The sequence below is a fragment of the Nesoenas mayeri genome, assembly GCF_963082525.1.
Source record: "Nesoenas mayeri genome assembly, chromosome: 6".
Lineage (NCBI taxonomy): Eukaryota > Metazoa > Chordata > Aves > Columbiformes > Columbidae > Nesoenas > Nesoenas mayeri.
Window position 1 is genome coordinate 21423328 of NC_137545.1, and position 22122 is coordinate 21445449.

At 43.8% G+C, this 22122-nt stretch overlaps 1 protein-coding gene across 1 annotated transcript in view; it reads left to right on the forward strand.

Annotated features, from left to right (window-relative positions):
* Positions 1 to 4710: 4710 nt before the first annotated feature.
* CHN1 (chimerin 1) overlaps positions 4711 to 22122 on the forward strand; it is a gene marked incomplete at its 3' end in the record, with an annotated part of 99438 nt that continues 82026 nt past the window's right edge. Inside the window, exon 1 of the mRNA XM_080347240.1 lies at positions 4711 to 4822. Coding sequence (XP_080203366.1) covers positions 4723 to 4822 — 100 coding nt within the window. The 5' untranslated portion in view covers positions 4711 to 4722. The remainder of the gene's footprint in view (positions 4823 to 22122) is intronic.

Here is a 22122-nt window from a genome sequence, read left to right on the forward strand (position 1 = left end):
TTCCTGTGCTGCTTCCCCTTAGATCTTGTGGCATTCACTTCTAGTGTAACCAGAAAAAAATTGGGCTCTAAAGGTTGTCCTTGTTACGTGTGTCTGTTAAACATTTTTTCATGTCTCGGAGAGCCCAAAGCAGTCACGTTAAGCCCATATTTCCTTCCACTGATGTACATCACCTACTGCGTATTAAACTGCTCAGAGCTGTTTTGGGATATAGTGCAATTCCTATGTCCAGGATAGGATGCCAAATGTGAGTTTATAACGGGGTAGCTGTGATTTAAAACATACAGACTGGCACAAATTCCAGTAAAACACTGGGTATGTCTGGTTTGCAAAGGCTGCTCATAGATGCTGTACTTGCTGCAGGGATTCTGCCTCCCTCTCTCCCTATGCAGTGTTGGGTGACATTGTGGTTAAATGACTTTGCCATTAATAATGAATAACAGTAGTGTCCAAAAGATGAGCTCAAATGACAGTTCTCTCATCAAAGGGAGAAAGATTATCCAAAAGCTGGTAATGTGCAATGACAATTCTGGGTTTTGTGATAGGCTTGATTTTATGTTCAAATAGCTGTCATCTATATGAACAATAATTTTAACTAGCCAGTTTGTTAGTCAAGTCTTCAAATTTTTTATTGATGACTCTTAAATTAGATAGAAAAATTGAATTTATCTTACTGAACAAGTGGTAGGAATCTGCCTTGCTGTTTTGCAAGGAGTAAATGTTCTGTTGCAAATAGTGTGAATCTGCTCAGTAATGCAGCCCTCGCCCACCCCCCCCCGCCTGCCCCACAAACTCCCAGCAATTACACATTAGAAGTGAAATTAAATCCTGCACATGACAAGGCTTTGCCAGTGCTGCTTTCCTGCTGTCAAAGGGCTCTGTTGCAGGAAGACACTAACTGTGATGAGATGCTACCCCTATTCATCAGGTAGCATCTTAGGATGTCTTCACTTTTACTGCTTCCCATTAATACAGGACAGCTTTAATTTATGTTTGTTGTGGGGTTCTTTGTTTGTTTGTGGTGGTTTTGTTTGTTTGTTTTTCTTCACAAATTATATTTACTAGCTGGGAACCTTTCTTTACAGTTGTGCATAAATCTTTAAGAATGTCAGCGATAAATTTAAAAATCTCATTTATCAATATATGACTACTGAATTATTTAAGATTTGAAGAATAAATGTCAGGTAATTAGAAGCAATTTTGTACCACATCCTCAGACAATGTGATGGATCAAAGAAAGGCCAGTGTGGAAAATGGGCCACTGCTCCCACAGTGCTCAGCACCCAGAGTGAGGGGGCAAAGGAGAGGGGCCAAAATAAAAACCAAAGCAAACAAAAACATACACACACACTCACATAAAAAAAAAAAATCCCCCAAACGAAACTAACAACAAACAAAAAAAAACCCCCGTAACCTAACCACAGGAAACCAGCCCCAAAATTCCAAAATGAAATTTTACATGAAGAATTAATCAGTAATAACTGGCTTTAGTATTTAAAGAGTCTGCAAGAAACTAACTGAAGGACAATGAGTAGGCCAGAAAATAGCATTTTACATATGTATTTATCTTCTGGTGACTTTATTCTTAAAGCACAGCTATCATGTGTCAAGTATAATAATGTTTTTCCTACAGAATCTGATGCTAATAGACCAGTTTTGAAAAGGAAGACCTTTCAAGGGCTAAAGAGCCAGGGGAACAAGGCACCGAGCTCGTCCTTGATGCCATTTAAATCAATGGCAAATGACCTCAGTTGTGCAGATGGGGTCCTCTTTTGTGCTCTCCCCTGCAAAAGAGCAAACATGCAGGCTGGGGTCTCTCTGCAGAGCAGGGCCAGGCTGGGGTGTTGGGCCAGCTGCTCCAGGACACCCCCTTTCCTCCCCTTGCCCCTGCGCAAGGTGATGGGGGGTCAGTGCTCCACAGGCTCCAGCTCCCTTCTAATGGAATTCCCAGAGTTGCAGTTAAATCATTGTTATTGCTGGAGCGCTCAGATGTGCTGACCTGATAAGGCATTATGTAATTTTAAGATCACGCTGCTGTTAAACAGAAAGTGCCACGAGGACTTCAGGTCCTATCAAAACACAGGTGTGGGGGAAGGGATCTTTTATGAGTGAACTTTGGGCTGTTTCTTTTTTCTTTCTGATTTGCAGCTTCAATTTCTTCCTGCTGTGTCAAGGCTCCCAGCCCTCGCAAAGCCAGAGGAGCCACTGGGTAAGGCAGTACGTACCATGTGTGGCCCCTCTCCTTGCCCCCCCCCAGCATCGCACCTTTCTCATGCCTGCGCCTGCGAGGGCAGGTCAGAAGCTCTGGGTAGGAGCCCCTCAGTGAAGACCTTCCCAAAGCTACTGCTGCTGCTCTCTGCAGGCTGCTGGAGCCTGGGCCACAAACACCCTCCCAAACCAAGCAAATAATCTAATCAGAAACAACGATTGAGCTCAATTTGTTTTGATAGCTCAGATCAGCTGCAGAACTCTTCCTGGCACAGTAAAATACAACTCTAGTAACTTGCTGTGAAATGGCCAACACGCTGCCCAAGGTTTTAGCCCTAACAGCATTAACAGCAAAGGCATTAAGAGAGAAATGAAGTGACTGATCAAACCATTCAGACTGATCTTAACAACTCCAGTATTGATAATGCCTATCACGAAAAATAGCGTTACTCTGTCCAGACCGGAAAACATTTCTAATGTACACATGCAGCTCAGTAGATAGCAAAAAAGGCTTTGGAGTAGTGGAAAAGTAAAAGCTAGCTATTTAATTGAAGGAAATTGGAGTGAAAGCTTGGGATTTGATTCCAGGAAATGTAAGAGAAAAAAAAAAATCTGTATGAAGATCCAAATTATTTCCAAAAAGCAAAGCAAAACCCTCTGTGCACACAAAGGTCAAACAATGTACTCAGATTTTCTTACATTGCTTTTTTTCAAACCATTTTTCATCTAGTTCCAACTTCTTTTAGCCCTGCAATTAAAATATTATTTCTCAGGAGTCTAGCCGCTCAATCAGCTTTTGCACTTTATACATGCAAAATGAAAACCTTTCGTGAAATCAGGTCCATCATGCTAGAATTAATTTGGGGAGGAATAAAATGGAGGAAATGATCACTCTGGGATAAAATGTTTATTTTTTTAACTTTGCACAATAAGCAAAATGTATTAACATGAAACCCTAAGTTTTGAAATATGCGACAGACATAACAAACCCCCATGTTTTTCTTGTTGCATTAAACAAGATTTAAAAATACTGAAAACTTTCCCATACGATCTTTCCCTTTTGTTTTCTATAAAAAGACTAGGGAGAATTCAGAGTATGAAAAGCCATATGCAACTAAATACATATACCACACATTTTTCAGATGGATCTTTACATTTTAGCTGCCTTGGTCAAAGAAATTTATTTTATGTTCTTGCTGACCCTGACCTGTATTCACACAACTGGAACCATTAAGTGCAGTGGCTGTAGATGCATTGTGTGTACACGATTTTCCTCCTTCAGACTCTCCTATAGCAAAAGTCTTACCCTGCACACATTCCTCCCCCTGCCACCTGCTGTGGGAGCCACCGCGGTGTCCCAGGTGCGGGTGGGACAGCCTGTGTGACGCTCAGAACAACACCTGCGCAATCCGCCTGCCCCAGCTCATGTCTCTGAAGCTCCTGCTGAAGGCTGTGAATTTGCACAGCTGTAATGGATTAAATCTGAGTAAACAATTCGTGTCAGTCGCGCTCAGGCTGGATTTGAATTCTCGGCACACACAGCTTGCATCTCAGAGGCAAAGCAATACTTGCAAGAAACTACTGTATCACTAAACAGGGCAGGGCTGGTTAGCCTGTGTATGCTGAGGAAGATCTGGTGAGTAGCAAATACCAGTTTTCAGGTTAAAAATGCAAATTGTATAAATGAGTTACACCAGGCACGATGCTGGGATTTTTTTTCAATCAACTGCTTTTAGCTCCAAAATCCACAGTTCCGGCCAGCAAAAAATATAACAGCGGCTGGGCTGGCTGAAATTTCTCATACCGAAACGATTTGAGGGGAATCCCACAGTTCTGCTCTCTTTGTGCTTGCTGCCATTCAAGCGGAAATTTTCGCCTCGCTTTACAAAGTCATGTTTCTCCGGGGACCGGTGGTTCTCCTCCCGCACCAGGTATGCGCAGCCCCGCCGCGGCTGCAGACGCGCAGGCCGGCGCTCCGGGGCCGCTCCCCGGTACCTTGAGGCTGGTCTCAGCGGAGCGAGCCGTCCGGGCCGACCCCGGCGGGTGTGCGAGGGACGGGACGGGCGCGGCCGGTGCCTTGTACGTGTGAGGGGATGGGGGGTCAGGACGGCTGGCCGTGCTCCCCCGCCGCGGGAGGGGCCGGCCGCCCCACATGAGGAGACGGCGCGTCCCTTTGTGCCCCGGCGGGCCGGCCGCGTTGCCATGGGAACCGTCCCGCCGGCTGCGGCGGGAGGAAGGCGGGTCGTGTGGCGGCGCAAGATGGCTCCCCGAGGCGGCGGGCCGCAGCGTGAGCGCGGGCGGGGTGCGGGAGGAGCGGGAGCGGGGAGCTCCCCGCCGCTACCGCGCGTCTCTGGCCGTCCCCCCCCACCCTGCCCTGGGCCCTGCCCTCCGCCGCGGGCTGCGGCCTCCCCGCTCCGCTCCGCCCCGCGGCAGCAAGTGGCAGTGGCCGCCGGTGCCGCGGGGCGCCCTGACAGCCCCGCGCCCAACTTGTGTTGCAGGCGCGCCCCGCCGCTGATGCGAGAGCTGCCGCGCCAATGCCCGCCCCGCGCCGCCCGGCCAGCCCCCGCCGCCCCCCGGGCCCGCCCCGCCGCCGCGATGGCTCTGACCTTGTTCGGTGAGTACCCGCCGCTTCAGCCCGACGGGCGAGGGGCTGTCGGCCCCCATTGTCTGCCGCACGGCAGCGCCTGGGCGTGGGCGCCGGCCCGGAGCGCTGCCGCAGGCCGGGGCCGCCGCACCGCTCCGCGCCCGGGGTGGCGGGAGGATGAGGCGTCCCCGGGGGAGCCCCCGGTGCTGGCCGCGGCTGCAGGGCGCGGTGGGCGCGTAAAAGTTACAGTGCTTCCGCAAGCCCGGGGAGCAGCGCGGCGGAGCCGTGGGACGGCGAACGAGGGACCCCCGGGAGCCTCGGGGTGTGGGGCTGGGTTGCCCGTAGCCATCAGATGCGTTCCTGTAATTGTGTTTAATAGCAGCGGTTAATGAAAGGACGGGTTTGGGAGAACGCGAGTGTTGGCTTCGGTTGGCTTCACAGCCTGAGACGGCGTAGTGGGAAGCAGCATGTGAAAACTGTAGTTTTGACTGTTGGAACATGTGGATTCTCTCAAGTAAGGTTATTAAGCTTGCTTATGCTTAGTATGCTTAATTTTACAGTGGGGAAAATAAAGCTACAAACTGCTTCGAGCATCATTAGGTAAATGCAACAAAGCAAAGGGAAGCAGAAATTAATATGACTAACATCAGTACAGCATTAACTGGATAATCGAGATACTTTCTTTTGAGAAGCTTGTACAACAGAAGTGATTTCTAGTGAATAAGTGATGATACGAAGTTTGTCTATTGTGTTTAGACTGTGGATTTTACTTCCTGTGTAAACAAATTATTTGCTTTCATTCGTCTCATGGATCTTAGGCTTGTACAATTTTCTAAAGAAATAAAAGCTGTTTCCTGGGTTTTCATAAACTTTGACACCTGTTATATTATTGTGGCTTTTAAGCTCTGTCTAAAAACAAATTTAGCATATGTTGCAAAATAGTTCTCTGGAGATAAAATCTATGTGGTATTGGATTTAGCTACAGTGCTGTCACTTAAATTTATATTTCCTGCCTGAGTTTTTCAGGATGCAAAAAGTGGTAACTCATAGTTCACAGTGGAGCAAACCATCTCTGTCATTATAGGCCTGGTCTTGTCACTGAGTTTATGTGAACCCTTGGACTTCTGGAGGAGTCGGTGCAGGTGTGGGGGCCCTGCACATTGCCAGGTGCAGGGTGGGCATTAAGCTCTTTAATTTACAACCTCAAGTGAATATAGAGAGTGCTGAAATGGCAGATTGGCTTTTGTAAAATAGCCTACTTGTGTATATTGTGTTGTAACATAGTAACTTCAGCTTGCTAAGACTGGTGCAGGTTGTTCCACAGGCACTGGAGGTGCTAACCAAAAGTCAAAATATTAGACTATTGAAAATACACGCTTTTTCCATGATGAGTATGTATTGTGTCATTACCAGTTTTGGCTGCAAAATTAAGAATATTTTAACTTCAGCTTTTAAATAAAGTGGCATTCCTAAGTCAGGCACCTGTATTTTAAACTCTTCGCTTTCTCAGTCTTAGTTATTTTAATATTCTCCTCTTCATCTTGTCATGTTCTCCCAGTCATGACCTTCCAAGGTATCCTGTGCTGACTCGTCTATTTGGAAGGTGGTGGGGAGCTGCCCATGTTCCCACAGTGCAGTCGTACAGCTGATGAGTCAGTGTGTGTTGTGGGTTATGAAGGAGGGGTGGTCAAGTGCTCCACAGAGACAGAGAGGAAGAACAGCCCCTGTTGGAAGCAATAAGGGATGGGAGGGCATGGAAGTTGTTGGCTGAAAACATACCTCTGTTACTTTTCAACCACTTTGGCTACCACGGGCAAGACTGTCATCCTGAAAAGGTTCATTGTTACACAGAATTATGGTGGCAGAAATGGCCTGTTGTGACCATAGGCAGTCATTGGTATGTGACTTGGCATTTTGTGACACTAGTAGAAAGTAGGTTTTGCCTGTCCATTGAATTTATATTCTAGTGGCCAAGCACCTACAGTGCAAATTTGACTTAGCACAGGAAAGCAAGTTCTGTACTAGGACCACATCAGTAGAACACTGGAAGACAGTCAGTTTATCTGAGAACTGAAAAAACGCTAGCTGAGCCTGTTTGTTGCAAATAATGGGTGTGATTAATTTGATATCCATATTCATGAATTACCTACCAAGAGCTGTCTGGGATTTTAAAAACGTCTTTGTCTACAAAACAGTGCAGACTTTCATAGCCAGTGTGTATAAATATCTGGAACTTGAGCAGATGTCCAATTCTAGTGCTGGTTTTTGTCCTACAGCAGATTCACCTTCCTTGCAGAAGGTGGTGGTGATTGACAGTGTAGCCTCTCTCCTCACTAACCATTTCTTCCTGCCCACTGCAGCAACTGGAATGGTGGATAAGCCGATGTCCTTCTCTGCTGTTTCAGCATAAAATCAGTGGCTTTGTGCCCAGCCTTGATGGAGCTGGGCTGAAGTGACTTGCCAGGTTTAGCAGGGAAGCAGCTCAAGGATACCCACCGGTTCTACTCTGTGTCCCTCTGAGGGGCAGCAGCTTTTCAAGGACAGGAAGAGCAATCAGTACTGTCTCTGTGGGTAGGCTTCCTAGAGCCCATCTGTTAATGCCCTGAGCTGTGAGATCTCCAGTGACAGGGCTGAGGTGTGTGCTGTCATTCCACTTGGATGACTCAAGTGCAGGAAAGATAACAAACAACGTAGAGGAAAAAGGAGAGGAAATGTTAAGTTATCCCATTGCTACTGCTGCTTGGTTGTGTCTCTGGATGTACTGAGAAAGGCTTCAGGAAAGTCAGCACTGTACTTTGAAAGAAAAATATTTTTATGTTAAGTTTTAGTGCCACTGGGTTGTCTGTATGTTTAATGAATTCCCTTTGTGTTCATTTGTTTGCTCATCAACTGGTTTGTGTGAACAAAGGAAGACATTTCAAAACAGACAGGAGAATCTTCATGGACATATTTGTCATTAGTTATTCATGCCCTTGCCTTTTTGCTGAGAGCCTGCCAATGGATGAAAAGTCACCCTCCTGGATATTAGTGGTTAAGAAATAAGAAGTGAAGCAATTTTCTTTTAATCTTTGAAGTGCTTGCACTCTGATGAGGGGCTGCAGTTGAATGGGATTAGAGATAGAGCTGTAGTCAGCATGACAGATCTGATTATTTAAGGAGATAATGAACAAGGGCAGTTTTTAGAGGAATATATAGGGAAAATATGAGATGAAACAAACAAAACATTGCTACAGACAGGGAGGGTAGGGACAAAGAAACCAATTATGCCTCCATTTCAGGTGTCCGTACCTTGTTGAAAGAGCACGCAAATATAATTTGCCCACTTAACATAATTCCTTTCCACAGCTGTGAGCTTTGGTGTTGTAATGCACAGGAGGAATTTTCTGTGAATCTATTTACCACTACAGGCATGAAGTAAACCTTTACAAATAAGTTCTTCCTTACTTGAAATGCTAATTAACAAATGACTGGTTTAAGTTCTATGCACTTAAAATTACTGTTTTCTGTGCAAACTGTGCTTACTGTCTCACAGCTGCTTTGAAAGGTGGGATGTGCTTATGTTGGTACAAGTACGTATTTTCTAATGTGACAATCATAAAGAGAGAAATGAAATCAGTTAATTGTTCTCTAAATAAAATGTTTTGCTTGCGTAGTGAAGGCCTTTAAATTTTAGAGTGTTTGGTTAGCCTAGTCCCAGGTGCATGAAGGTGAATGTCTTTAAAAATGGTTCACAACATGTAACGCCTGTGGATTCCCTGCAGGATAAGAAATACTCAAAAATTAATCTGCTCGTTTCTTGTATTATGTGCAGAGCCTTATAGGAGCAGGAGGTAAAGAGATGACCTACAATTCAAGTTGTTCTCCTCTATTTTTACACATGGTCCTGAACTATGCTTAAAAGTGTGGCTGGCTCTGCTGGTGTCAGCTTTTGTTTACAGGCAGAGCCCCTTAACTGAGGAGTCACTTAGTGCCAGAAAAGTGCTCTTTGAATCTGTTCCTTAATTGAACTAGGTAATGGAAGTTTGTTCATGGAATTTTGAGGCATTTGTAGTATGGCTTTTGTCACTACAGGCAGCGTAAGTGTGAAGGGCTATAGGAATGGTACCCAGCACTGATGCTTCTAGGCAAACAAACAAACAAAACAAACAAACAAACAAACCCACCAAACATAAAGAATTTCATTGCTCATCTTGCACTCTTGAAGCGGTTTTTGAAGTGAACACAAACCCCACATTGCACTGCCTATACTGGATCTTTCTCACCAGTAAAGCAGTGAATTCACATTAGTCTTTTTGACCCGGTCACAGTAGATGCTCTTGAAGTGTTTAGCCCTTGTTTGAAATATGTGGGCTTCATTCAATATAGACTGACACAGGCTAATTTTAAAGGAGATTAAAGCAATTCAACATCTAGTCACAACAGGAACTTCAAATAGTTTAATTAAACAAAACAATTTAGGGACATTAGTACAATGTTTGGTGGGGGTTTTTTTAACAAGCTTTAAAAAGGAAGGTGATTTGTTAAAAATGGAAACCATGTTAGAGAGAAACTCAGTCTTCCAACTCCCATTCATGTGTCTTGGGGGGAAGTGTCCAAGTGCTGAGAATCATAAGATTATTTTCTCCTTGGTGCTGTGCTAACCTTGTCTAATTTGTAGAACCTCATCAAGCAAATAAGGAGAGCAATCTTGAAAAGGTTTTGCTTGCAGTGCTTTCTCAAGAAAAAATTGAAAGGGGAACCTGTGTAGGAACTGGGAAAAGAAGATGGATCTATTAACTAGTAAATTGGTATCAATTGATCAGAATATCAGAGAAGTGACACTAACACTTATGAGGATTAGAAAAGAAATCAGTCATGACTCCTCAGCTTAGTGCTCAGAAGTGTGCTTCATGCACTGACTGGTATAAAATTGTATTTTCTATTAATTGTGAATTTGTATAAGAATCTTAAAAAAACAGAGGTTTGAGGACTGTTGCTGAAGCTGAAAAGGGCAGGTCCAGCTGTGTGCACAAGTAAATGAATTAAGATGAAATTCTGGAATTTTCTCCAGAGAGACTGCTGTGATACCGTCAGGTCAGGCACAGCACTGAGCAGTGACATCCCTTTCCTTCTTGGCACCAAGCGACCTGCTGGGGAGCAGCGGCAGTCTGCACATTGCAGAATCTCCTCCAACGGTGTTGAAGTGAAATGCACTTTGGATCTGAGGATCCAGGAAGAGTTCCCAGGCTTTGCTGGTGCACACTCCATGTCAGCCAAGGACTGATGTTTCAGGTGTCTAGATGGTGTTCTGTTTGTTTTGGAATCAGCTGATCCTTTCTGCCTTGTTGGGTTTGGGGACTTTATTCTCGTAGTAACTCTCTCCAAGAGTTCTTTTTTTTTCAGATGCACTAAAAGATTTCCATGTGATGGAACCCATATCGCAGTGTAAAGAAAAGAATGTGTTTACATACAGTGGCAGTACCACAGTTTCGACTTAAATGCTACCGTAATCAGTAAACCCAAGGCATAAACCTAATACAATGTTGTTGGAAAACTATGTTATTTTTGCCAAATAAAAGCACATGAATCAGGATCCCCTAAAGGTGCAGGCATAGGTGACTGCTCTGTGCGGTCTAACAGTCAACTGTGCATTGTTAGACAATTCATTTTCCTTTTTCTGAACCTGGGGCTTAGCATCCACATCTCAGGCTATTTAGCTGCTCCACCTTGTGGATAGAGCTCGTACAGTTCTACAGGAACATGTCTTCAGATGAACCAAAACAGACCCAACACTTGGTCAAGGGCAGTTTTGTAGTTTTTAACAGAATATGAGATGCTTCCTGCTCCCTCATAAAATTATAATTTGTCTTAGTGGTCATTTCAGTGGGGTGGATTGTATCTGCCTTGTACATCTTCATGGAAGAAAATTAAAAACCCTCTAGATTTTGCTTTTTTTGAGTCTGTCTTAAAACAAGAAAAAGTGTCATTTAAAGTCACTGAAAGATTTGGTCTTCTAAAGCATTTACCGATACTGTAATTGTATCGCATCTGGGCCTTGAGCACCCATGCTGGCCTGACCTGAGAAGATGCTGGGAGGAGTTCCCACAGTTCTCCACACTGTTCCCAAGGGTTTAGCTGTACTATGGAGTGGTGGGTCAATGTCCCGGTTCTCACTGGGGGAGGAGGGTTGATCACAGGAGTCTTCGCTGTGTGTGCAACAGCCTCTGTGAATCTAAAAGAGCTGATGGACATCTGCCATTTTTAGCACCCAAAGTATTTGTTTATGCTCTGTCTGAATGAAAAAGGTGACATTCTGAAGTGATTTCATAGTTACTGGAAAATGTGCTCATAAAATCTTATTTATTCCTGCAGGAGTCTGATTTCCATGATGTATTTTGATACGTTCATTCCCAAATGTATTCTTGGGACTTTGCTAGCAGCTTCGTGATAAGCATTGCGGAGAGACTGTCAGGGCTGATTAGCTTTTAGTTAAAATTTTGTTTAGTGCTGATAGGATGTGATAATGTGGTCTGTTTTTTCACATGACCAAATCTTGGTCCCTGGGAGAATGCATTAGGAAAACTGCATCCTCTGGTTGTGGACCATCATTGAAGTTGCAAGCTGGAGCTTGCTGCTCACAGTGAACAGGTATCTGTGCTTTCAGTCTTGCTCGTCTCTGTGAGGAAGCCCATGTCACATTTGTCTTTGGTGCAGCTGACAGAGTGTGGCTCTGTTGAATACAGGGTGTGGTTGGGATGGGTGTTCCTGGTGGTGATGGAGGGTGGTGGGTCCCTCTCCCCTCCACTTCTGCCATTGCTGTCGTCTTCCTGATTCCTTGGTTGCAAGAGCAGCTGCTTATAGGTAGCCTTGCCCTTTAAGAAGCTGAAATAAAAGCATGGCTTCTGACCTTGACCAGAAATGGAATGTCCTGGGGCAGCTTGTTTGCAGGGAAATTTCTTCTCCAAAAGTAAAGGTAAAACACTGTTTCCTACATGTTGGAATTCGTTTGTTGCCCACTGCATGGTGGTGTGTCACAGTGGCCAGCAGAGCTGCAACTGTTTAAATTACAGTAAATGCAAGTACCACAGAGCATCATGTAGCAAAGTCTTTGAGTACGTGCTGCAGCAGTGGAGAAGGAGGTATGGAATTATTCCTTGAGCAGAGTAAACGAGACACTGTGAAAAATGGAATAATAGTACAGTTCTGAAAAACAAACCCAGTGCTTTAGTACAGTAACTAACCATTCCTTGCTCTCACATTGTCAGGGTACGAGTCAGTGTCCTCAGTGCTGAAATAGTATCTGATAAGTATACAATCCAGAGCAGACTATAAAAGTAGCTGATAATTATTTGGTAGGGCCAGTCTTCCATACTTTTTCATCTGCACTTTATGGTTTCCATATGAATCTGGACACAATGCTTCAGTGCAATCTCAGATCACTTTTTATTAAAATAAAATAAAATAAAAATAAAAACAACCTGCAAAACCCCTCCATACAGGTTGTAGCTCTTCCTCACCTCTGCCTTACTGGCTGAACATGCACATATGGGTGTATCCTTCCAATAAATGAAGCATGGTTTTGACACAGCAATTGATTTTACTGATTTCCTTTTCAGGTTTTTCAAAGAGTATATTTATAAATGAAACTTGAAAGTGCTGAAATAATCGACACCAGAGAAGCAGAGAGGCATTTAAAAAATAAAATAGTGATTCTCCTTCCTCATGAGAAAACATTCAGAAACTTTGTGTTACATATTATCTCAATGCCACCATTTGTGTGGTAAAGAGATTTTGTCAGGTACTTCCTTATTGAGAAATAACATTTGTAGTATATCAAGGTAAATATTTGCATGTATGTAAAGGAAAATTACCACCCCAAAAATATAAGAGGAGGAGAGGAAACTGATCCTGGCATTTCCAACAGTGAGCTTATGTGCATATAGCTGTGCTGCTGCTTTACTATGGTTCTCAGGGAGCTCCTGGCTGCACTGCGTATCTGCCCACTTCCACGTGGTGTCAAAGCAAGCTATGCTCACAGCCCTGGCCCAGCACCCTGCCCTGCCCATCTAGGGTGGCAGAGCAGCAAGCTCATCAGTAACTCCATGGAGCATCTCTGACTCCTTAGCTTTTACTGAAGCTGTGCTATATAGGAAGAAGACGACTCTGATCCACGTCTGACTGTATCAGACCAAAGCAAGGGGACGGTTCTGTCCTGACTTGCTCTGCTGCAGGTTTGGAATTTGCAGGAGGTGAAACGCAGCTGTGGTGTCACTGCTGCTCTCCTGCATGGTGAGCTCCAGGATGGGGCAGTGTGCTGCACTCCTGGGCTGGTAACTCAGGGAGATGCCTTCAAAAAATGCCTGAGATGAGCGAGCTGCAGACTGCTTTGTCTGAGGGAGAGCTCACATTGGCGAACTCACCCGCTGAGCTTGTTGGCATTTTTTTTTCTACTTAGCAGAAAGGTCTATGAGAAGCAGGAAGAGTTTTTTTTTCTGCTTAGATACTTTGTTGATGGGGTAACTCCAGTGCTAGTCATGACTCTTAAATGTAAAAACTCTCCCTTTCTTGGCAGGCATCTTCCTTCTCCCATTGCTGTGCAAGAGCAGCCGTGGAAGACGCAGGCAGGGCTTGCCGTGTCTCAGAACTGTATTAGCATCTGCTGTCATTTCTGTATGGAAATCCTGTGTATCACAATCTCTGACAGTTGCTTGCAGCATTCTGCTTCCTGGTAGTTCCCATCTAGCCACGTAGGTAGGGCAGGATCATTTTTAAACTATAAACTGGATTTTTGATCTCTCACATCCTACAGCTCTCCCTGTGTCTGGATGTGTTTTCCCATGCTGCCAGTTTCCATTATAGGGTTCTTTTTATAAAGTGGAGCTAAAGACACCAAAAAGGCTGTTATCCAGAGAGGCAGTGCTGACTGGGAGGTTATTGCGTTGTCAAGACTTAGGAATAGAGATATGGATCTTTTCTCTCTAGGATGACTTCATCTACATGGATCTCTGCTGTTCTCACCAGCAACTGTTCCTATTTTCTGTTCATATGTCATGTTCTATAGGACAAAGTCTGCTTTTCACTTGTGGACATTCCTGCAGGGTCTCAGTTCCAGTAAGGATGCATCAGTATCCCAGAAATGCAGCTAATAATTGTTGAAAACCTGTTTAACACAGTGCCATGATAAAGTGAGAGGTAATAAACCCAAGTTTCCATTATTTGCAGACCCATTTGTCTTTCTTCTAATTAGTGGAAAAAAAGCAGAAGGAACTTCAAAACAGAGACAAGAAAGCCATCTGAATTGATTTCCTGGACAGGGAAAAAAAATGTATGGTGTTACCCAGGAACGGACATGGAAGTTATCTCTGAGCACTGATCATATCGAGCTTCCTGGCCAACTCTCTTGTTCCCACTGGGCAGTGGCAAACCCTTGTGTTCAGTTCTCTTTCCAGTAGCCTGTTCCCAGCCTCCGCGTGCCGAGCTCTGCTGTCATCCTCCCAAAGAGAGGGAACTGAGAACAAATGGTGGGCCTCTGCAGAAAACCTCTCGGTGTTTGCAGAGCTGCTAAACTGCCTTTGACATAGTCATTTAGTGTTGCTCCAGCCCGACAACATGCTGGGTGGCACAGGAGTAGACCCAGAGCGCAGCTTCTCCACGGGCTGGGCCTCACACCTGCTCTCTTCTTGCGTTGGTTCTTGCTAGCACAGGAGATGAACCTGCAGAGGAGAAAGAGAGTTATGAATAAAGATGGTTTTAATGCTATAAACAGGGAGAGGCTGGTGGGTAAATATTTTTGCTATGGTTCTTTGACTACAGTTATAATGTTGAGCTATGGAATTGCCTAAAAAGAACGTGAAGTTTTCAGCTTTCCTACCTGTAGCCTCCTACTTTGTGCCTTTGGAGGCCTTGTGGAGGTTGTATATGAGAACAGGAAGAGGTAAGGAATGACACTTCCAGCTCTTGGATTGGACAAAAGCTCACAGCAACTGGAGTAAAAGCCTAATTCCAATTCAAGAAAAGGCATCTCACCACATTGTGTCGATTTCCCTTTCTCTGACCCTGCCAATAATGTTTTTTTAGGAGTTTCCTTCCTTCCACTATATAAAACAATCATGGTTTCAGGCAAGGGTGCTTTATGTGGTAGTTTGTCCTCCTCCTTCCAACCACGAGTGTTGATGTATTGCATCTGTTCTGGAAACAGGGATGTAAATACAAGACATATTTTTGCATGAGCAATGGCGTGTGTTACTGACGACTACTTCAGAAAATTAAAAATCTGTTTGTAATAAGAATCTTAATAGGTTTGTTATAACTGATGGTCTAGGAATTTACATGGGTCAAGTTTGGGGAAGGAGAGGCAACAGCATCTATTGGACCACCTGACATAGTTAAAGAGAGCGCCATGCTTTGGAACATGTGAGTCTGTCTTGAGGCCAGTTAAAACAGCAGTGAGAAATCAGATCTGCTCTTAATTTTCTCCGGGTGACTGTGATTTTTGCCTGGGCTGCTAATGGGTGGGTTGGATTGTTTGTTTGTTGTTTTCCCCAGGAGGCTAATGAATGCACAGCAGCTATTTCAGTCTAAAATGCCAGGGAGGACAAGTTCTCAGCAGGTTTTCACGAACACATAGGGAGACAGGGTCAGTGTTGTGCTCTTTTATCATGGTTCAGCTTTTGGTAAAACCACAACGGTCTATTTATAAGTGGATTTTAGAGCAGGAAGGTGAATTTAAGTTTGTTATCTCAGTGCTGTGTGTGGGGAAAAAAAAAAAATCAAAGCAACCAAGCAAATTGTGGTAACACATGCCTCCCCATTCAGCAAATTAGGGCATTATGGAGTGGATGGAGGAGTTGTATTTCAAAAGTGCCTGAAAGCTTGACCTTTATCTAGGGTCTCTTCTGTCCAACCTTGACTAGACAGGCTTCTTACTCAGGGGAAGGGATCAATTTACAGCTAGAAGACACTTTTATGCCATATCATATTGTCCTTTTTCATTATTAGGCTGACTGCTCAGAATATTTGTGTAATCAAGTTCTAATCAATATTCCATGTTGGATATGTTAGAGAAATCCAGACAAAAAGTATTTTCGTGAATGCCTTGAGGCTGTGGCTGTAACAGTTGTCACTGGCTGGAAGTTATGGCAAAACTGATGTGCCCTTGTTGATGCTAATTATGTTTGGAAGAAAAAAAACAAGTGATGGGAAATGAATTCGGTCTCTGTGCAGATAGACTTTTAAAATAGGAGACAAAGAAGGATTTGTGGCAACAAAAAATAGGAAAGGAAGTGTCGAAGGGCTTTTTCTCCTAGATTATCTTTTGCCATGCTTGGAATGAGGACAGTGTGAGACCAATAGCCTCAACAGGTATTTCTCTTGGCTTCCAAACAAACTTTACAAACCATGATCAAAACAGTATCTCCAATGAAAACCAGTCGGGAATTAAACTAGGGCAGTTTGATTACAGTGTTCAAGCTTATGTTACCTGATGTTACTCTGAATTGCTCCAAGACTTTACTGTACTGATATAGAAGATACTTGGACAAATTATCTGTCAAATATAAAAGATGCAATTCATCCAATAAAGGTATATTTCTGTCAATTTTGAACTTTTAAAATAAGTTTGCAAAAGATGTTCCAAATAACCCTGAGGGAGGATGGGAAATTCCCTAACTCACTGATCCAGCACTTTGAGGCTGCAGGCAGCCTTGGTCAGTTTTGCCATAATTAGTTTAAAAAAAAAAAAAAAAATGACAGATTGTTTTCCTTTGAAATAGATAAATTAAAGAGGAATATTTGATTTTGACAGCATTTTTGGTTGAAAGCTGTTTACTGTGTAAACCAGACATTTGGGGATACCTGTAGAGCTGTGTAGCCATCCTAGCTCCTATGGTGAGATAAATCAGAGGGTTATAGCCAGCTGACAGCCTGGCTCTTGTTGCACCTACAGCCAGCCAGCAGAGCCATGTCAGGTGTCAGATCCCATCGTGTCTGTCTTTTCTCAGGAAGTAAAGATGGTATTCCCAGAAATGCTGAAAATTCACTGCCGTCTGGAGGCCGAGATAACCCTGCTGGAAACAAGAAAGCAACATTAAGTTCTTCATTAAATGCCCACAAGGTGGCACTTGTCAGCTTTTTACCCTCTCTGAGGTCTAAATTTTTATACTTGCAGCAACACTAAGAAATAATTTTAGAGGTTTTGAAACTTTTCTTAAACAGTAAGCTAACTGTGCTTTCATGGGAGGGGTATTGCCCTACCCTCCATTAAACTACACTCAAGAGAAAGAGGACCACAGCTGTATTTTGCTTATCATTACACATGTGGAAATTCCAGTGTAAAATTAATTTTTTTTTGGTTGTTATAAGGGATTTTAAAAATGTTTATTTTTCATTATCACATAGTCAGATGCCACTATTTATCTGGCAAAGAGAAGGAAAAATGAGTACTTACTTCCCTTGCTTTGGTTAAATGAAAATGTAGAAACAGATCATTTGCAACCTAGTCTAATCACTTAGATGAATTTATTTAGCAGCAGCAGTGCTTGTGATAGGCAAAATATTACTCATTAAAGTTTTCCCATCATTCATACAGAAGCAGTAATAGACCTGCTAATAAAAGGCATTGATCTCTAGCTGGTTTTGGTGGGTCTCTCATTCAACCCCGTTAGAAGCATTCCCACAGAATTTTTTATTGCCAGGTCAGACATTTGTAGAAACCAGGATGGCAGAGTGGTCTTTTTTTCCCTTCTCTCCCTCAGGACCAATGCAGTTATTCAGAGCATGCCCTTATTTAAGCCTCTTCACTTTGCTGAGAATACTCTCTTGTCTCCCACTTGGTTACATTAGAGAAATGGCAGTAGCCCTTGCAGCTTTCTGGGGCACGCTAGCTTTCTCTTACTCATTTTTGCTCTAGTATGAATTAGAAACCTAATTGTACTTGTTTGAAGGGGTATAAGCAAAACTATGTGAGGACAAAAGAGCAGGCAAAAATAAGTTTTGCCCCATTAAAAAATTCCTGGGGCACAGTGTGTGTGATGTGGCATCCTGCAGCCAAAGGGATGCTTTCCTTTTCAGTGCCAGCTTTCGCTGATTTGCATCTTTCCCTTAGATTGTTTTGTACTCTTATTCTCCTCCTAGGTGGGAATGCCTTTGGAAAATGTGAAGAAAATACATTCAACTGTTTTTGTTTTCTGTTTAAGTAGGTCAAATATGGTTTAATGTTAAAAGTCTGAGGCTGCCTGTGTGTATGGGGTTTATGTGCATTAGGGAGTGTAGCTACCTGCACCAAAGGTCACAGTAGAACTTTGTGTAAGTAATCACAGAATGTTAGGGATTGGAAGGAACCTCAAAGATCATCTAGTCCAATCCCCCTGCCGGAGCAGGAACACCTAGATTAGGTTATGAAGTAATGTGTCCAGGTGGGCACAGTGGCACAGTGCTGGCTCATGGTCATCCTGCTGTCCACCAGGACCCCCAGGTCCCTTTCCCCTACACTGCTCTCTAATAGGTCATTCCCCAACCTATACTGGAACCGGGGGTTGTTCCTACCCAGATGCAAGACCCTATACTTTCCCTTGTTATATTTCATTAAATTTTTCCTCGCCCAACTCTCCAGCCTGTCCAGGTCTCGCTGGATGGCAGCACAGCCTTCTGGCATGTCAGCCATTCCTTCCATCTCGGTGTCATCAGGAAACTTGCTGATAGTACACTCTAGTCCCTCATCCAAATCATCGATGAATATATCAAATAAAACCAGCCCTTGAGGCACTCCACTAGATACAGGCCTCCAACTGGACTCTGCCCCACTGACCGTGACTCTCTGGCTTCTTCCCTTCAGCCAGTTCACAGTTCACCTCGCTACCCAACTGTCCAGACCACGCTCCCTCAGTTTTGGAGAGCTGTGTTTGGTGACTGTCCCCTCTGCCCACAGGCTCAGACATGTCCCTGTAGATGGATGGCTTTTGCCATGGAGTGACTTTCTTGTGCACCAGCTTTTCCAGGGCTGGCCTGGCCACAGCTGGGTGCAGTCAGGTTGGCAACCTCTGCCTGTCAGCTGCCCTCCCTGGGCATGAAGTAGCTGCCTAAGCTGGTGACAGCGCCTCTTTCCACCTATAAATGGTTTGTGTTTGATCAGGCAGGGCTTTAGTTCACACTGAGCAGGTTGTGTGGGCAGCACAGCAGGCTCTGAGCAGGGGACGCTCTGCTGTCCACATGCAGCAAGACATGTGCCGAGCTCTTACAGCTGCCCACATGTTGAAGCAGATGCCTGTCTGGTGTCTTTACCTGGAGAAGGTGGTGGTTTGTTTGGTGGCTTTTTTACTGAAGCACCTTGCAGCATGTAGTGGTGTCTGCCTGCGTGAGGAAGAGCCTTGATGTGTCTAAAAGTTTTCAAAGCTTTTTTTTTTTTTTTTTTTTTTGTAATTCAGAGGAAATCATGTGCCAAGAATAACATTAAAGTAGCATTAAACACTTGATTACAGTCTAGAAGTATCAGTCATCATTGCTGAGTATCATACAGTATATTGTATATTTGGGAATTGGGAGAAAACATGGTGCTCGCTGCCTGGGGTGTTCCCAGCCCCACAGGTATCTTACCATAAACAAAGGAAATTCTGTGATGTCCTAGTTGTGAAACCCCACAGGCTTTCCACGTGGGCCCAGGCCATGTGTGCCATCAGGTCCTTGTCATTAATCTCTTTGTTTTCAGGGACTAACAGAGCAATATTATTTTTGGATTAACATTTATTCATTACTTTTAAACCCCAATGTTTTTTTGTAATGTAAAAGTATAATAGTTTTTATTTAAGAGAAAGGGAATATACCCAAAAAAGGATATCTTTAAAAAATGTGATGTAAGCCTCTGCAAGGTATTTTCATCAGAAATGATTTGTTACCCCTGTGCTATTGAAAGGCAAAGACAAGACTGAGCCAGAGGATCATTTCCCTTTTTATACTCAGGTGGAGGACTCAAATGCTGAAGAAGTTTGTTCCCAAGAAAACATTTAATGCAAGAAAGGTTGACCATGGCTTTCTCTTTTGTTTACCATGCACCGCTGAAATGAGCTTCCCTGCAGGCTCTGTCCGCAGCGTGCGCGGTGCCGGGCCTGCCGGGGCAGGGCTGCGGTGGCTGCTGTGGGACCTGCTGTGAGCGGCAGTGACCACGCACAGTGCTTCTTGCTCTTCACATCAAGACTCTGCCCACGACCCCTTTCCAGGTTCCATTTAACTTACTGGCTGCTGATGGCAGAGGTGTAGCAGAGAAGGGGAGAGAGGCTTTGTGGAAATAATGTGAATCCCAAGGTCTCACCTAGGAGTGACAAAGAACCTTTTGGGTGGGAGTGTGCCCTTCCTACTGCAGAGGACATGCAATAGGAGTATTTTGGACGTTCTCTGTACCCTCCGCCCTGTCTCTGGGAGCTGTCTGCCATCGCCATCCCCTCCTCCTGCCATCACCGGCAGCACAGGGACTTCCCATGCTGCTGGGTGCTGCTGTGGCCAGGAATCAGCTATTTACCCTGAAACCACAGGATTGTGGCCCATCTGTTTTACTGCTGCTGCCTAGGGCAGTGGCTGGATTCATCCTCTAATTACCTTAATGCTGTTTGAGTTTTATTTTGGTTGGAGCATACAAAACCCTCACTTCTAGGCCCTGCTTGGCTGCTGCTTAAAATGTTTTGTGATGGCTTGAGCTTAGTTTCTGAAATGCTGTTGGCACTTCTACTCTGAAAAACAGAGATGAAATAACGTTTTTCTGTTCAACTGCACTGTTTTTGTGGCTTGAGAATCTCACCAGCAAATAAATTGTGGCTTTATTTCTGTGAGTCGAGTGATTTTTACATGCATCCTTTGGGCACAGAGAAAATGCTAATAAGGAAGATTTTGAGACTGAGGAAGAATTTTCTAGAAGTTGTTTTTTGGGCACAAAAAGGAGTCTGTTGTATGGGTCAGCAAACGGTCACATCCACTTGTGCATCTCTCTAGGAGTTAAGTTTTGACACGTGCTGCTGCCAAAGTAAGCAAGATCAGCATCTTAAAACACATGCTAATGCTTACTGGATAGTACTTAGGCCATAGATTACAGAAGAATGTTTTATATTTTCTTGCATCTTTTAATATATATGGTTTAGACTGTTCTTTGGTCATAGATCAATTCAGAAAACACAAAAATATATATTTTATTTTCCTTATGCTGTTGATGGTTGGTCCACATGGCTAAGAGCTGGCCTCACCTGCAAGGTTTACCACCTGAGGCCTCACCTGCGTTCAATGAGGCTGTTGCCAAATAAAATCAAAGTTTGGGGCAAGAGCTGCTATGTCAGCAGATATCTGATTGTTTCCTCACAGATGGTGTTAAACTAGTCTCCAGCATGATGTTACAGATCATTGTGCTGCAGGGAGTGACACATAGTAAAAGAAAAACAAAACTGAATTCTCAGTTAGTGCTAAATTGCTTTATGGAGTTACCACATGTAGTTAAGCTGCTGCTGCTCTGTGCTAGACATGGCTTATCTTCAGTGGCAAGAGAGAAGGAACCATTTCAAGCAAAGGTAAACATTTTTATTCTTTCTATAAAAGGAATACACAGAGACAAGCAGTCTAAACAGTTTGAGGCAATAGTAACAGTTCTCATATCTGCAGTTAAAATGTACACTCTGAAAGTACTACGGTGGTCCAGATTTATATAAGGGATAAAATGGAAATGGGCGAGAAAGAAGGAAAATAAGCAAGGGAAATGCTGTGTTGTAATGTCACAATTAGTCACATTTGTGTTTGTGGAAAAATCTGAGATGCTCTCATGGCGCTTGTGTCTGTGTCTGAGCTTCTCCTAAATGGCTGCTTGATTTTCTGTTGGCAGAGCCCTTTTCTGTGCGTGTATTTCTGACGATCACTCTGTGCTTGTCACTTAATTGCAGATGATTCATGCCCAAGTAGGTCCATGCCTGGACTAGAGGCACTAGCTGTTATGGGTCTGTTGTAAGATGCTTGCTTTGAAGAGGAGTTTGATTTTTGCTGTTGGTTCAAGGGCAAGAAACTGATTCTACTGGATGAAGGACTGTAAATGTGTTTTCACATGTCCTGGATTCCTCCCACCCCTTTACTTTGCATATAACTTTTGGTCTCAAGTGATGTGTAAGTTTAAGATATTCTTCATATTTTCCTTACACATACATATTTATACTATGACAGGTCCATTTAGGAGCTTAAAAGTACAGTTTTGGGCACACAGCTGTTTCTTCTCTAATCTATTCCAGGCCGGAAAATTATTAGATATCTGTATGGATTCAGGGTAGAGAATTTGAACAAGTCACATTTTACTGTGAAAAAAAAAAAAAATCTTAAACATATACCCTTCCAAC